The following is a 13086-nucleotide window of genomic DNA, read 5'->3' as shown; positions in this document are numbered from 1 at the left end:
AGAGCCCCGCGTCAACGCGAAGATCCGCTGCACGGGTAATCCTAGGAGGTGCCCTGTCACAAGAACGAGTGCAAGGGGGGAATGGTGAGTTAAAAATACAGTATTACACAATCACAGTTTTAAAAGCAATGACAGCGGTTCTCCCGGCTTTCCGCCTCAGGAGTATAGGACTTCTCAAGTCCCAGAATTCAAAACAAAAAAACTAGACTGGAGCGGCACATCAGGAATGGACCTGAGAAACTTGTCAGCTATGCATTCTACCATGTTACATGTGCTTATTTGGATTGCTAGGATTTGTACTTTTTTTTTTACTCATCTATACAATGAGGGTAATGAGGTGAACTTCTCCAGGAAAGACTCCACGTGCAGGAATAATGAAGAAAAGTGTTTTTATTCATAGGCAGAGACGCACAACAGCACAATCCGCAAAGCAGGGCAAGGAACCATCTGGCAACTGACAGCTGCCCGAATGTTCCAGAACCAACCAGGAGCTCTACACCAACGAAGATCAAGAATACAGAACACCGTATTTCAGCAAAAATAAACACAAAATCCTCAATACCACATCTTCTCTACAGAATGAACGAATGAATGTATTGTTTCAATGAATTAAAATTGTTACAAAAAAAGACTGCGGGATGTCTCCATCCACAAACCCTCTTCAATCGTTGATAAAACGTATCTTCTCTACCGTTAATACGTATTAAATTGACATGGCTACTGTTAAATAAAGCAAAGAGGAGATTGCAAAATCTTCACCTCCGTGTCCTTAATAGAACTGAAAATTGTTGTACACGAATGCTATAAAATGTTCGATTATTAACGCAGCTCTAGAGCATATTTTAACGTGTTTTCTATTTACATTTGCTGTTTTAAGTATATAAAAAAACTGAAAATACCAGCCTAGGTGATTTTGCTTGTTTGTGTATCGATGCTGGTGGTACAGTTGAACTAGTACTTTCAGACTGACACCGACATGTAACTTCCCGCTCGATAGACATACGGCCCACAAAGAGTTACCATGGTGATCGGTAGTGTACAGTCTTGTTGAGTGGAGTCCCTGACTAAGATGGCCATGCTGTGACATCACAGCTACGCATACTTCCTCTTCAGGCTATTTCTAGTTCGCGAATCAGCTGCGCCCCTCCCCAGGGCAGCGGCGACGGCCGCAGCTTGAATGTCCTCTTTCTATTGCTCTCACGCTCGCCACTACTTTCGTGAGGACAGCTCTAGGACTGTAAACGTCATCGACAGAGACGACGGATCGTTAGGCGCAGGCGCCCTCGATTGTTACGGTCTTGCGCGAAAGAAGGGTCCGCGGAGAGAGACTGGCCAAGGCTTGTTGCCGAGGGATGGGGGAGGAACGGGCGGGGAACACCGGGCTACAGAGTTAGCGGGTCCGCGCACTGTGGAATGGCGGGCAGCAGCCAGAAGGAGAGCGACCGCTGCTGGTGCTTGCGGAGGAGGGGAATGAACGCCGAGTGGCTTCTGCTGGAGAACAACACGGAGGTAAGCAGTCTCGGGCTCCTCTGGCGTCATCACGGTGGCACGCTTTGCGTCACAGCAGCACAGACACGTCATCCGACAGCACGCAAGATGTCAATAGGTACTTAAGACCTGGCACAAATGCCACAATTGCATCCTCTTTCCGTCTCCCAGAGAGGAGCCTAGTGGCCGCTTACTTGGGATATAGGAACACTCTTATCTGCCAGCACACAGTGGAACAAGCAGTGCAGTGTAGCCTACAGAATTGTGTGGCAAGGCCGAAGACCGGTGGGATGTGTGAGGGTGGTGTTCTGAAAAGTAAACGACTACTTTGGATCTTGGTAGCCTACCCTTACAGACAGTATATAATAGTGGGGGCCCATAATAGGATTTGTGTGAATGTTAAGTAAACAGATGCACTGATGTCCAATTACCGAGATTTAAACAGAACTTGACCTGCACCGTAGGCTGCTGTCGCATGATTCAACCACTGTCGTCTTCTGATAATGAAGAAACCCTGACCACCCATCGTACAACCTTGTACCAAAGCTCGGGAGCTTTCACAGCACTCTTTTGATATGCATGTATAGCGACGAGTCTGGCTGGCACCTATGTGCAGAACTACCAACCTAACTTGAGTGGATGAACCTCTCAACCCCTGCGCACTGTTGCTGCTAGTGAATCACACTAGAAATATCATCATTTTAATTTTCATTTCACTTTTTTCAAATATAAATTTATCACATAACCAAATTCACCATTCTTCTTTGAAAGTATGATATTTAATCATCAGTTCATTTTCAATAAATTCAAACATATATTCAAAAAACAAAACATTTCAGAATTTCACTGTATCAACAAAATCTTTCTTGACAAAGTATAGTTGATGTAGCCCGATGCATTTCGAGTCCTAGTTGGACTCTTCCTCAGGGGCCTGAAAATATGAATATCTCATATCAGTAATTTCATAATATTATCCTGTTTCTTCTCATCAGATTCAAGTTACAAAAACCTACGGATGCTCAAAACAACGAACATCCGTAGGTTGATGTTTTGTTTTTTGAATATATGTTTGAATTTATTGAAAATGAACTGATGATTAAATATAATACTTTCAAAGAAGAATGGTGAATTTGGTTATGTGATAAATTTATATTTGAAAAAAGTGAAATGAAAATTAAAATGATGATATTTCTAGTGTGATTCACTAGCAGCAACAGTGCGCAGGGGTTGAGAGGTTCATCCACTCAAGTTAGGTTGGTAGTTTAGCAGGCACGGAAGAAGGACAAACGTGCCACCGCTGCAGCACGCATGTGTAAAAAATAAGAGGATTTAAATTATATTTTTGTAAAAAGAAAGGAGTGCCTTCCTTTTCATTATCTCACCTATGTGCAGAAACCTTGGTACCACATGTAGTAGAGTTGCGTTGCGCATTTTATGTACAACCTCCCTTACATGGATTATAATTGCCACTGCAAAATATCTTGGGTGGGCTTGGATAATCGGGCAGAGACTGCTAGTTATGTAACTATTCTCTGCCGATGATAAGCAGAGATTGCTAGTGAATTGACTATTCCTTGCTTATGTATTGTATCACTGTCTCCATGAAATGTATATTAATGTTTTTAACTTTGGTCATCTAAAATCAAGTTTTTAATAATGAACTTTTACACCTTCTTATTCGCTTACTAATATTGTGGATTGTTTTAATATAATGGTTCTATGGATTTGTAAGTGCTTTTGTAATTTTTGAGTACTTGTATATTTGTTTTTTTAATATGTCTGTATGTCTTGCTTTTATGAGTAATTACTCGAATAAAGCACTTTTTGAATTGAATTGAATTGTATAGCCTGCATTTTGCACGAATCGACCAGGCAACAAAGTTGCAGAGTCGGATAGTTAAAGAGGATGGGAAGTTGGGTTGGAAAGAGCCATGACCCTGGCGTCTGGAATACCGTGGGGGTAGTAAACGGGAGACACCGGGGCTTAAAGATATGTCTCTGTGATAAAAGTAACCGGGCAATCGCCCATCTGAATGACAGCAGGGTTCTGTGTAGAAATAAGAGCACTGTGTATTAGTTAAACCTATTATTGGAAATACCACCAATACTATTACAGGGAAACGAAAACCAGATCCTTTATCCGTATCGAAGCAACCCAGACTAGAACACTTTAGCCTAGATCCCGGTATTTTATGCCACACCAGAGAGCAACGTTCTTGGTGCTACTTGCATGCCTACCATGAACCTTAAATAATCCACACCTGTAGCTGGCACAGTTAGGTGGGTAGTTTTAATGCCATGTCCCCCCTCCCCGTGGATACGCGCAAACAGTTTAGATTGAAAGATCTCTGGACTTCCCCATGAAACAAGAAATAACATCCACTCTCCAGATTAGTTCACATGCACTTGCTAGGCCAGAGGGCAAAGTGACCTATACGCCCCCCTAATTCTTCCGAAATAAAGATGCTCCCCTACCCTTGGGGACTAAAATCTTTCAGGTGACCTACAAATAGACTAATTTGGCATCCTCTTTGCACCAGCTGGTCTCCTGTATCCGAACCATCTCTATCGTCTCCCTCAGTTGAACATGACTTAGTCACAGAGCTTGCACGAATCCCCTCTGTTCTCATTTACAGGGGGTGCGTTATTGTCCTTAGTGATGCTTCCCAGTGGTCTGAAATGTCTTGCTTAATTGCTGCCAGTAGGGAGTTGAATTTGGTTCCTCTTTGTTAAAAAAAAAAAAAAAAAAAAAGCTCAGTGGGTTAATACGTCTCAATGGAGTGATAAGCGTAACCACCGCTTTGCAGCTTCAGGTCCCAAAGAATCTGACTTAACTTAATCTTTTTGATGTCGACACATTTAATTTGAATTCATTAATAATACCAATTATTAACTGTCTCCTAGTAATTGTATTTGAATGCGCTATGCAAATGTTATTTTTGCACTGCAGCCCTAATGCTCACACTGACCGTTGTATACAGTGGGGATAATGAGAACATTTAAAACCTATCCAAGCATTGCAGTGTCTGCCTGTTTTACAAGGAACACACCAGCTAAGCTGGTTAACGTAGGTCCGCACATGTCGTAAAGAACTACTAACACGTCATGCAAATAGTAAATTTCTTGCACTGTGCACAATGGGGTAAAGAGAAGCCACTGAAACTTAGTTGAAAGCGATTAGATGAAAACTGAACACCCTGCGGGTTAGAAGTTCAGTCCATTAAACTACCACAAATGTCTTTGATGCGCACCTTCAACTAGTTATTCATAAAAACACATTACAATGTGTTCTCTAGAGGGCAGAAAAGAAGCAAGTACTTTCTTTAACATGTCTATGGATTTGTAGCCTTTTTGAGCAGTCAGCCCCCTTTATTCGGTGTAATCACTACTTTTCTTCACACTCAGATGTACCCAGAGGTCGAAAGTTGAGGTGACAAAATTAACACTTCACAGTTTGTGTGCCATATGTCTAAGTACAGGTGACCCGCATATGTCCACACACCACAACTCCTAGTCCACTAACCACAGCAACATGCCACACCAGGGTTTCACTCCTATCCCTCCTTTAGACAAGCCCATCAGGAGAGTTAGCTCCAACATTTTGGTATACAGACGGTCTACCACAAATATCTATTCTCACAGTACCTGAGGTAAATGTTCTCACCAATATTCAGATACAATAAAGGAGCAGACGTTGAAGTCTAATTGTCAAAAGTTAAATACAAACGGGAATTTGAAGTGAGAAGTCTTACACTACACACTTACCACAGTATGAGAGCGGACACCCTTTTACATCACCATTAACGTAGTCAGGGATATAGCAAGATTCCAGAATATTTAGGCATAATATTGAGGGGCAGCTCTCTTTGAGGGAAAAGGCTATGTGTGCACAAAAGGGTATGACACAGAAGAGTCAAAAGCTCCCCATTTCACTTCCTTTTACATAAGTATGGATGTCGTATATTTTAGTTTTAAAAGGTATACAAGTGATGAGCATTTTCTGAGCTGTGTGTGCTAGTAGATGCTTTGTTTTATGTAAAATTTCACACTTTTCTCTTTGGAATGTGGTAAGGTAAAACTTGCCTGGAAAAAAAAAATGGTGTAACATTGTCAAAACAATACAATTGTTTGCGGCATAAATCACAAGTTAATGGGGAATCCCTGTGTCATCATGGACAAACTTCGGATTGATTGAGCTGATGCTGACCTTGATGGCAGATTGCATCAATTCCCTAAGATAAATGTCTAGATGACACTTTCTCAGAGCCAGGCTTCTCTGCTAGCACATCAGTGACCTGTACTAACGCATTTGTTATTATGGAGTTGCTGCACATATGCGGCTTTGCAAACGACTTCTGGTCAAATGTTCATCCAATGCAGGGCAAGATACCTCGGAATAAATAGATTCCAGGCTGTAAGCAGGGGGGTGTGGAATTTAATAAAATATCTACTTGTCCATGGGGCAGGTTGCTTCATAAATCTACTTGTCCTGTAACAAAATCCACTTGTCCCTTTGGTGCAATGTAGTGCAACGACAAATTGACAGCAATCTCATTGTATAGGAGCTCTGCTGTAGCCTCTCTGATTATGCCAGCGCTCATGCCATAGTAGTGTTTTGAATACTTGCAATCCCCTTATGTTGCCACGTTTCCACAGATCACTGCCCCACTCATCCTCCCCGTTCTGCCAACTGACTTCTAGGGCAAGGTACTCCATTTCAGGGCCCTAGTTTTGTGCACGAGTGGTCAGTGTCTTGCATGTTTATAGATGTCACTAAAACTACTCTATGGCAATATTGGATCAAATATAGTGTAATATCACATATATAGCGTCATATTGGCGAAGAGCTAGAGATATATATATATATATATATATATATATATATCATCAAGGCCAGCTCTACATCCCAAAACACTTCATGGTGATTACTTAAATAAATCACTTGGATGAATTTGGGTCCACTCTTGCCTTTTTTCTTAGCGGAATTGAAAAGCGGGCAGGCGCACCGATATATATTAATATGACCCAGTATTATAGGTCATGTGATGAAGGCCCACCCCGAGCCGAAACGTGCTAGGACCGAGCAGGCGAATAAACTTACTTTTTTCGGGTATGAATTGCTGCCGGCCAGTAGTATATTGTTTTGTAGGATTTTGTTTTGATAGCATTTCTTATCTGTGACAGGACTGTGAAACGCACCGATTCACAGTGCACTGCTGATGCACTTAAGAGTGCGCGTTCAGTAGTGTGTGAACTCGAGATTCCCTACTTTATTTTTCCTTGCAATATTATATAGCGCGAACTCGACAACATGGCATGAGCACAATTTACATTACAGAAGAACACATTCATTTGTGGTAGGCACGGGGAGACAAAGCGATTTGCCTGGAATCACAGGATGTTGAGCTGATGCCGAGATTCGAACGTAGCTCCCCAGCTCTAAAGGTCGCAATTCTAGAACTTGTGGCGGGAGGGATGTCTAAAAGTGTATGTCGGTGCTGGCCATCAATGAGGAGAGAGACCTGTGCATTTTTCAAATCGGTGGTGAAAAAATATGAGTATGTTGCTGGAGATGTGGGCCGCCGTGCCACCAATGTACTTACCGGGGAGGGTAAACACCCATTATTCTTCAACTTTCTTTCCGCATACCATCACTCCGCATACTTTCATTACGAAAGTACCATGACTCCGCAATGCCATTATAACGCATGGCATTACATTTTATATGCTTTTACCACGCATACATTTACAACAAAATTCGTTGTAAATGCATGAATGGTAAAAGCATGTTTTTTTTAATGTTTGGAAAAGGTAAGTATGGGTATAGGGGTATATGTTTTGGGGTGTTTGGGTATTTTAAGGGTTCAGATATAGTTTTGGGTTATGGGGTACAGGGGTAGTTTTAGGGTTTAGGGATAGGTATGGGTTTTGGGGTACAGGGGTATTTTTAGGGTTCAGGGCTAGGTTTGGGTTTTGGGGTATAGGAGTATTTTTAGGGTTCAGGGGTAGGTTTGGGTTTTGGGGTACAGGGGTATTTTAAGGGTTATGGGGTAGGTTTGTGTTTTGGGGTACAGGGATATTTTTAGGGTTCAGGTCTAGGTTTGGGGGTACAGGGGTATTATAGGGTTAGGTTTGGGTTTTGGGGTACAGGGGTATTTTTTAGGGTTCAGGGCTTGGTTTGGGTTTTGGGGTACAGGGGTATTTTTGTTTGGGTTTTGGGGTACAGGGGTATTTTAGGGTTCAGGGGTAGGTTTGGGTTTTGGGGTACAGGGGTATTTTTAGGGTTTAGGTTTTGGGGTACAGGGTATATTTATAGGGTTAAGATGGGTTAGTGTTTAAGGTTGTTGGGGTATTTTAAGGAGTAAGGGTGGGTTATGATTATGGGGTGCAGGGGTATTTAGAGGGAGCAGGGTGGACACCCGGAGCTGGAATGTACAGAACCTGGGAAGAAAAAATAATGAAATATTGGGCACAACGCTCACTTTTTTTCTCCATAATCCCGCGCCCTGCACACGCCCCAGCACACGCCCACAGCACACGATATGAGACATGGCATGAAGGGCGGAATGTACCACACGCTCCCAGCGTTTGTCACGCCCCCAGCACAACGCAGACACTCCCACAAGGGACTACTTTTCTGGCACGGTTCTTTTAGCTTTTAAATGTATATGGTGGGCGTCTGCATAGCCTATGTCCTTCTGCTGCAACTACACTTTCCAACGCTGTATTGGGTGTTGTGATTGGTGCTGTGGTTCCTTAGATTACCCGCCTCAAATGTTAGGGCTCTCTTTTTATTATATTAGTATGGATGGATATAGATATAGAGTAATATGGCCCATTATTGCCATTGAGTTTTGTTGACATTTGCAACCAGAAGACCGAAGGCAGAGTTGTTTTTAAATGTCACCTCAATCCATAGATGGCATAGATTACATATGTTACTCCGTATGTATTTTTTATATTATAACCTTTAACGACCGCGCACGCTGCACTATAGGCTTGTTTACCCCCCATAGCGGGATGAACTGATCCGTCAGTATAAATTATACATTCATACTGCTCTAGAGGCAGAATTTCAGTAGGCAGAGGACATTCTTGTTCGTATTGTAGAAATGCTTGTGTTTTCAAATAAGGGTCAAACACGTATTCAACATCAGTTGCAGCAAGAGAATTAACCCATTGTATCCATCTTGGATGTAAAGCTTTAGCATTTGGAATGCTCGTTTTCGTCACTGTCTCTAAGGCAGGTACAGGTGTAACAACCATACTGTGCTTACCCTGTGCGAGGGCTCTCTCTTTTGCTACAGCAGTTTGAACAGCTGTCAGAATTTTTTCTGTAGGAGTGAATTTCATTTCTGCTTGTGTGTACAAATGTGATTTGTAAGCTTATTGGTACTTTTTCACCTTCGTTAAAAGATAAGTACGTGAATCCGCATTGTTCTGGAATAATTTGGATCACTAAGTTGCGTGCGTTTATGCCGGTTTGCAAAGGTTTAGTTGCTAACATGTCTGTTTGCAATGAATGCAAAATTTCTGTGTGTTTGTGTCCAATTTACTGTTTTTAAAATCAGGTTTGATTAATTCGTAAAGAGGTTTAACCCTTTCTACGTAATTTAAAATGTATGTTCTTTCGAAGTTCATGAAACCTAGAATCGGCTAAGTTTTTCAGCGTTTTAATAATAATAATGTAGTTTATAAAGCGCCTGGTTACGCCATCCCGGCGTGTCCCCGCGCTGTGGAGAGCAAACCCGCCAGATGCCATCCGCAAAACACCTTTCCGTATAGATGCGCCCCAAAATAGTAAACAGATAAGTTTTGAGGAGATTCCTGAACTTGGCCTCGGACCTTTCCAGTCTGAGACCCACCGGGAGTTTATTCCAAATGTGAGCGACTATGACTCTGAAAGAACATCCCCCCCATTCTGGCTTTCTTGATCTGAGGGATTTCAAGCCGCCCTGTCCCACCTGAGCGTAGAGCTCTGCCTGGCACATACCAAGTAACCAGGTCTCCTGGTAAGGAGGGGCATTGTGCCAGAGAATACGATGGCATATTAGGAGGGATTTGAACAGGACTCTCTTCTTGACCGGTAGCCAATGAAGTGCAGCAAGTGCAGGCTTAGAAGCTGCTCTTCTAGGAAGTCTCAAAACTAGCCTGGCAGCCGCATTTTGTAGAATTTGTAAACGCCCCATACTTTTTTCCGATGCACCCAGGTATAAGACATTCCCGTAATCCATATGGGATGTGATGAGGGCCTGGGTCATAGTGCGTCTCGCTTCTAAAGGGAACAGGTCCAAGGTTTTGTAACACCAAAACATTTTCCCACCACACGCCGGATGTGCCCCTCATAAGAAAGGGTAGGGTCCACCCATATCCCCAGGTTCTTAGCCTCCTTACAAGGAGTAGGAATAGGGCCCAGACATTGTGTCCACCAATCATCCGTCCAACTGAGCCTATCTCCTCCGACCACAAGCACCTCGGTCTTTGCTCCATTTAGCTTTAGGCAATGCTTGTTCAGCCAAGAGGCCAACGCCTGCATGCAAGCCTTAAACTCATCCGTGCGGTGCAGATTTACCGCCGGTGCTGGGCCCTAATGAAAAACTGAATGGTTCCGTCATGAGCACAGCTCGACCGATGCTCATGACGGAACCGTTCCGTCATGAGCATTGAAGGGGTTAAAGTTGGACGCCTCGACCGATGGCGCTTGGGAAAGGGAGATCAACAGTTGGGTGTCATCAGCGTAGGAGACTAACTCCACTCCAAAGGCTTGCACAACCTCAGCCAAAGGGGCCATGTATAAATTAAATAAGGTGGGACTGAGGGCCGAGCCCTGGGGCACCCCCTGTTCTACTGCTACCTCAGTGGACTGAAAGGAGCCCCGTTGGACCTGAAAGCTACGTCCCGTTAAGAAAGATTTCAACCAACCCAGTGCAGATCCTGCGACACACCTTTGTTCAGACACTGCAGCAAGGTGAAATGAGCTACAGTGTCGAACGCCGCACTGAGGTGTAGCATTACCAGTGCCATGGTGTGTCCGACATCTGCACCTTGTCTTATGGTCTCTGTAGCTCTCAGCAGGGCGGTTTCGGTCGAGTAACCTGTCCGGAAACCCGATTGGGAGGGATGTAGAAGATTAGCCTTCTCTAAATGAGCCATCAATTGAGTATTAACCACCTTCTCGGCCACCTTAGCTAAGCACGGTAGCAGAGAAATCGGCCTAAGGTTCTCTAGGACTTCATGGCTAACATTGGGTTTCTTCCTAATTGGTAGGACTACTGCTTTCTTCCAAGCTGCCGGAAGTGTCTGGGAAGCAAAGGAGATCTCAATAACATGCCTAATATAAGGCTCCAGGACCAGCAGGCTGTCTCCCAACACCCTAGGTGGCGCTGGATCCCTAGGGGATCCGGACTTGACACTGAGACATATACTACGCAGAGCATCCGGAGGGGGAACTATGAGTTGCTCCAAGCTCCTATCCGAATTACTCGCCCCCTGGCACTTCCTCAAAGGTCAACCCGCTTTCAGGGCTGCTAGAGAATGAGGCGTAGATGTTCCTAACCTTCCTGGCAAAATACTGCGCTACTCGATTGCATTCGGTTGCCGAGTCGTTGTCCGGTGCATTCGAGCTGGCTACCAAAGAGATCTCCTTAAAAATCTTAAAAAGTTCCTTAAAAATCTTAAAGTTCCTTCGAGGAGTTCTCTGCTTCCCCAATTCTATTTTTATAATGGGAGGCCTTAGCTACTCTCAGCATCACTTGATATTTCCTCTGCGCCGCCCTATAGCAGCTCTTTTCCTTCGTACAAAAGCACTTACGCCAGCTCCTCTCTAATCTCTTGCAGTCAGACCTGGCCGTCTGCAAGGCAGGTGTAAACCAGGGAGCAGATTTCCTAGCTCTACTTCCCGGTGTAGTCTGGAGCAGCAGAGCCACCCCGTTGAGGGCCCTAAGGATGCGCTCGTCTAGATTTCCATTAGCGCTATCACTGTCGGATCCTCCCGGGGGCCCTCCTTCCTGCATCAGCTTATTAAATGTGTCCTGCAAGACTTTTTTCCATTTACGATGGGGATAGCTCTTATTTCCTCCCCTCTGTGTCTCTTCCGCCGAAACATTTATTTTAAAGGGTACCAGGAAGTGGTCAGACCAGGGGATTGGTAAAGGTGTGTCCACCTCCAACCAGTCCCAACTGGCAAATACGGGATCTAGCAGATTGCCGTGTTTATGGGTGGGAGTAGTAATTTTCAGCTCCAATTGCATAGCCTGCAAATCCTGCCTTAAATCTACTGCCTCCTTAAGCGAGACATCTTCAAGATGTATATTCGGGTCCCCTAGCACAAGAAGCCTGCTCCGCCTAATTGGCAATACCCTCCTGCAGACTCATCCTAAAATTGCCAAGCGCCTCTGGGGGACGATAGAGGAGAATCCCTGTAATAGAGGTCTGCGGCCCTAATCTTAATCCAAAATAACCTGCCTCGCAGTTATCCATTACTAGGGGTTCTAGAGTGCATTCAAGCGGTGCTTTAATATTAATTGCAATCCCCTCGCCCCTACCCGTTGCTCTATCAATTCTAGCTATAGTATAACCGGGAGGGAGAGCCTCTATGACATCAGGGTCTGAGTTATCCCCCAGCCATGTTTCCGTTAAAAAAAGTACGTCAAGCTTTTCATCTAAAAGGAGCTCCCAGATCTGGATACTATGCTTACTAAGGGATCTACAGTTCAGCAATCCTCCCCGTAGTATCCCAGTACCTTTTCCATTAGCCGGCTCTCTCCTTCCCTTGAAGGAGCAGTTAAGGCAGTCTCTAAGTTTTATAGCCTCTATGGAGTGCATGCACAGCTCAGCTGGGAGTGGCCGCAGTTGGAGCAATTCCTGTCTCCCATAGTGTGTGGAACGCCGCTGAGATTGGGCAGGGGTTGTGGCCCCGGCTCCCGTTCGGCCGCAGACGGGCTTGCCTTTGGCGCGCCTTCGGCGCGCCCGCTGCCCGGCCGCTGTCCCACACACATTTGTAGGGAGTGGGGAGGGGCAACTAGAGCGCTGACCTGTCTGCAGTGTGCCCGGAAATGCTGGGCTCCTCCTCACCCTCCGCATCAATCGTCCACAATGGACATGGCGGAAAGGGGCGGGAGGGCAGCAGGTGAGTAACCCCCCTGGACTCTTAATCAGCCCTAATAGAGTACACGTAGGTTTAAAAAAGTCTAGTACCAACACAGTGCAAGTTTTAAAACATGCTAGCAGTAGTCGCTAACACCATGCAGTATAAAACAGCAATGCTATCGCTTTACATTAAAAACGCTCTGAATCGGGAGCAGCAGTAAATGATCACAGCGCACAAGCGGATGGAGCCTGTCTCTGCCACCGGCAAGCTCGTCTCCACCTCTTTAGGAGGTTGGAGCAGCGCACACTTCTCTAAAAAGTTGGCTGCTAGGCTTTTGCCTTCATTTGATAATTCATATCGTAGGAAAAGGATGTTGAGGTGGGCAATTCTTGATTTCTTAAAATTGAATTTGTACCCTTCAGAGGCGAAGCCCAATATAATGGTGTTCACCCTGTTCAAATGCCTATCCAAGTCCTCTTCTGTCAGAAAGATGTCATCGTCATAGGAGA

At 44.5% G+C, this 13086-nt stretch overlaps 1 protein-coding gene across 2 annotated transcripts in view; it reads left to right on the top strand.

The window, feature by feature from the left end:
* Positions 1-1245: 1245 nt before the first annotated feature.
* The window catches only part of RNF8 (ring finger protein 8), a 199303-nt gene continuing 187462 nt past the window's right edge, over positions 1246-13086 (top strand). The window contains exon 1 of one of the 2 annotated variants that reach the window (XM_086925911.1): positions 1246-1509. In XM_086925911.1, coding sequence (XP_086782037.1) covers positions 1414-1509 — 96 coding nt within the window. In that variant the 5' untranslated portion in view covers positions 1246-1413. The remainder of the gene's footprint in view (positions 1510-13086) is intronic. The other variant, XM_086925912.1, reaches the window with a different exon arrangement.

This window comes from Lissotriton vulgaris, chromosome 6 (genome assembly GCF_964263255.1).
Source record: "Lissotriton vulgaris chromosome 6, aLisVul1.2, whole genome shotgun sequence".
Lineage (NCBI taxonomy): Eukaryota > Metazoa > Chordata > Amphibia > Caudata > Salamandridae > Lissotriton > Lissotriton vulgaris.
The sequence above is the reverse complement of the archived record's forward strand: the minus strand, read 5'-3'. Positions and strand labels throughout refer to the sequence as shown.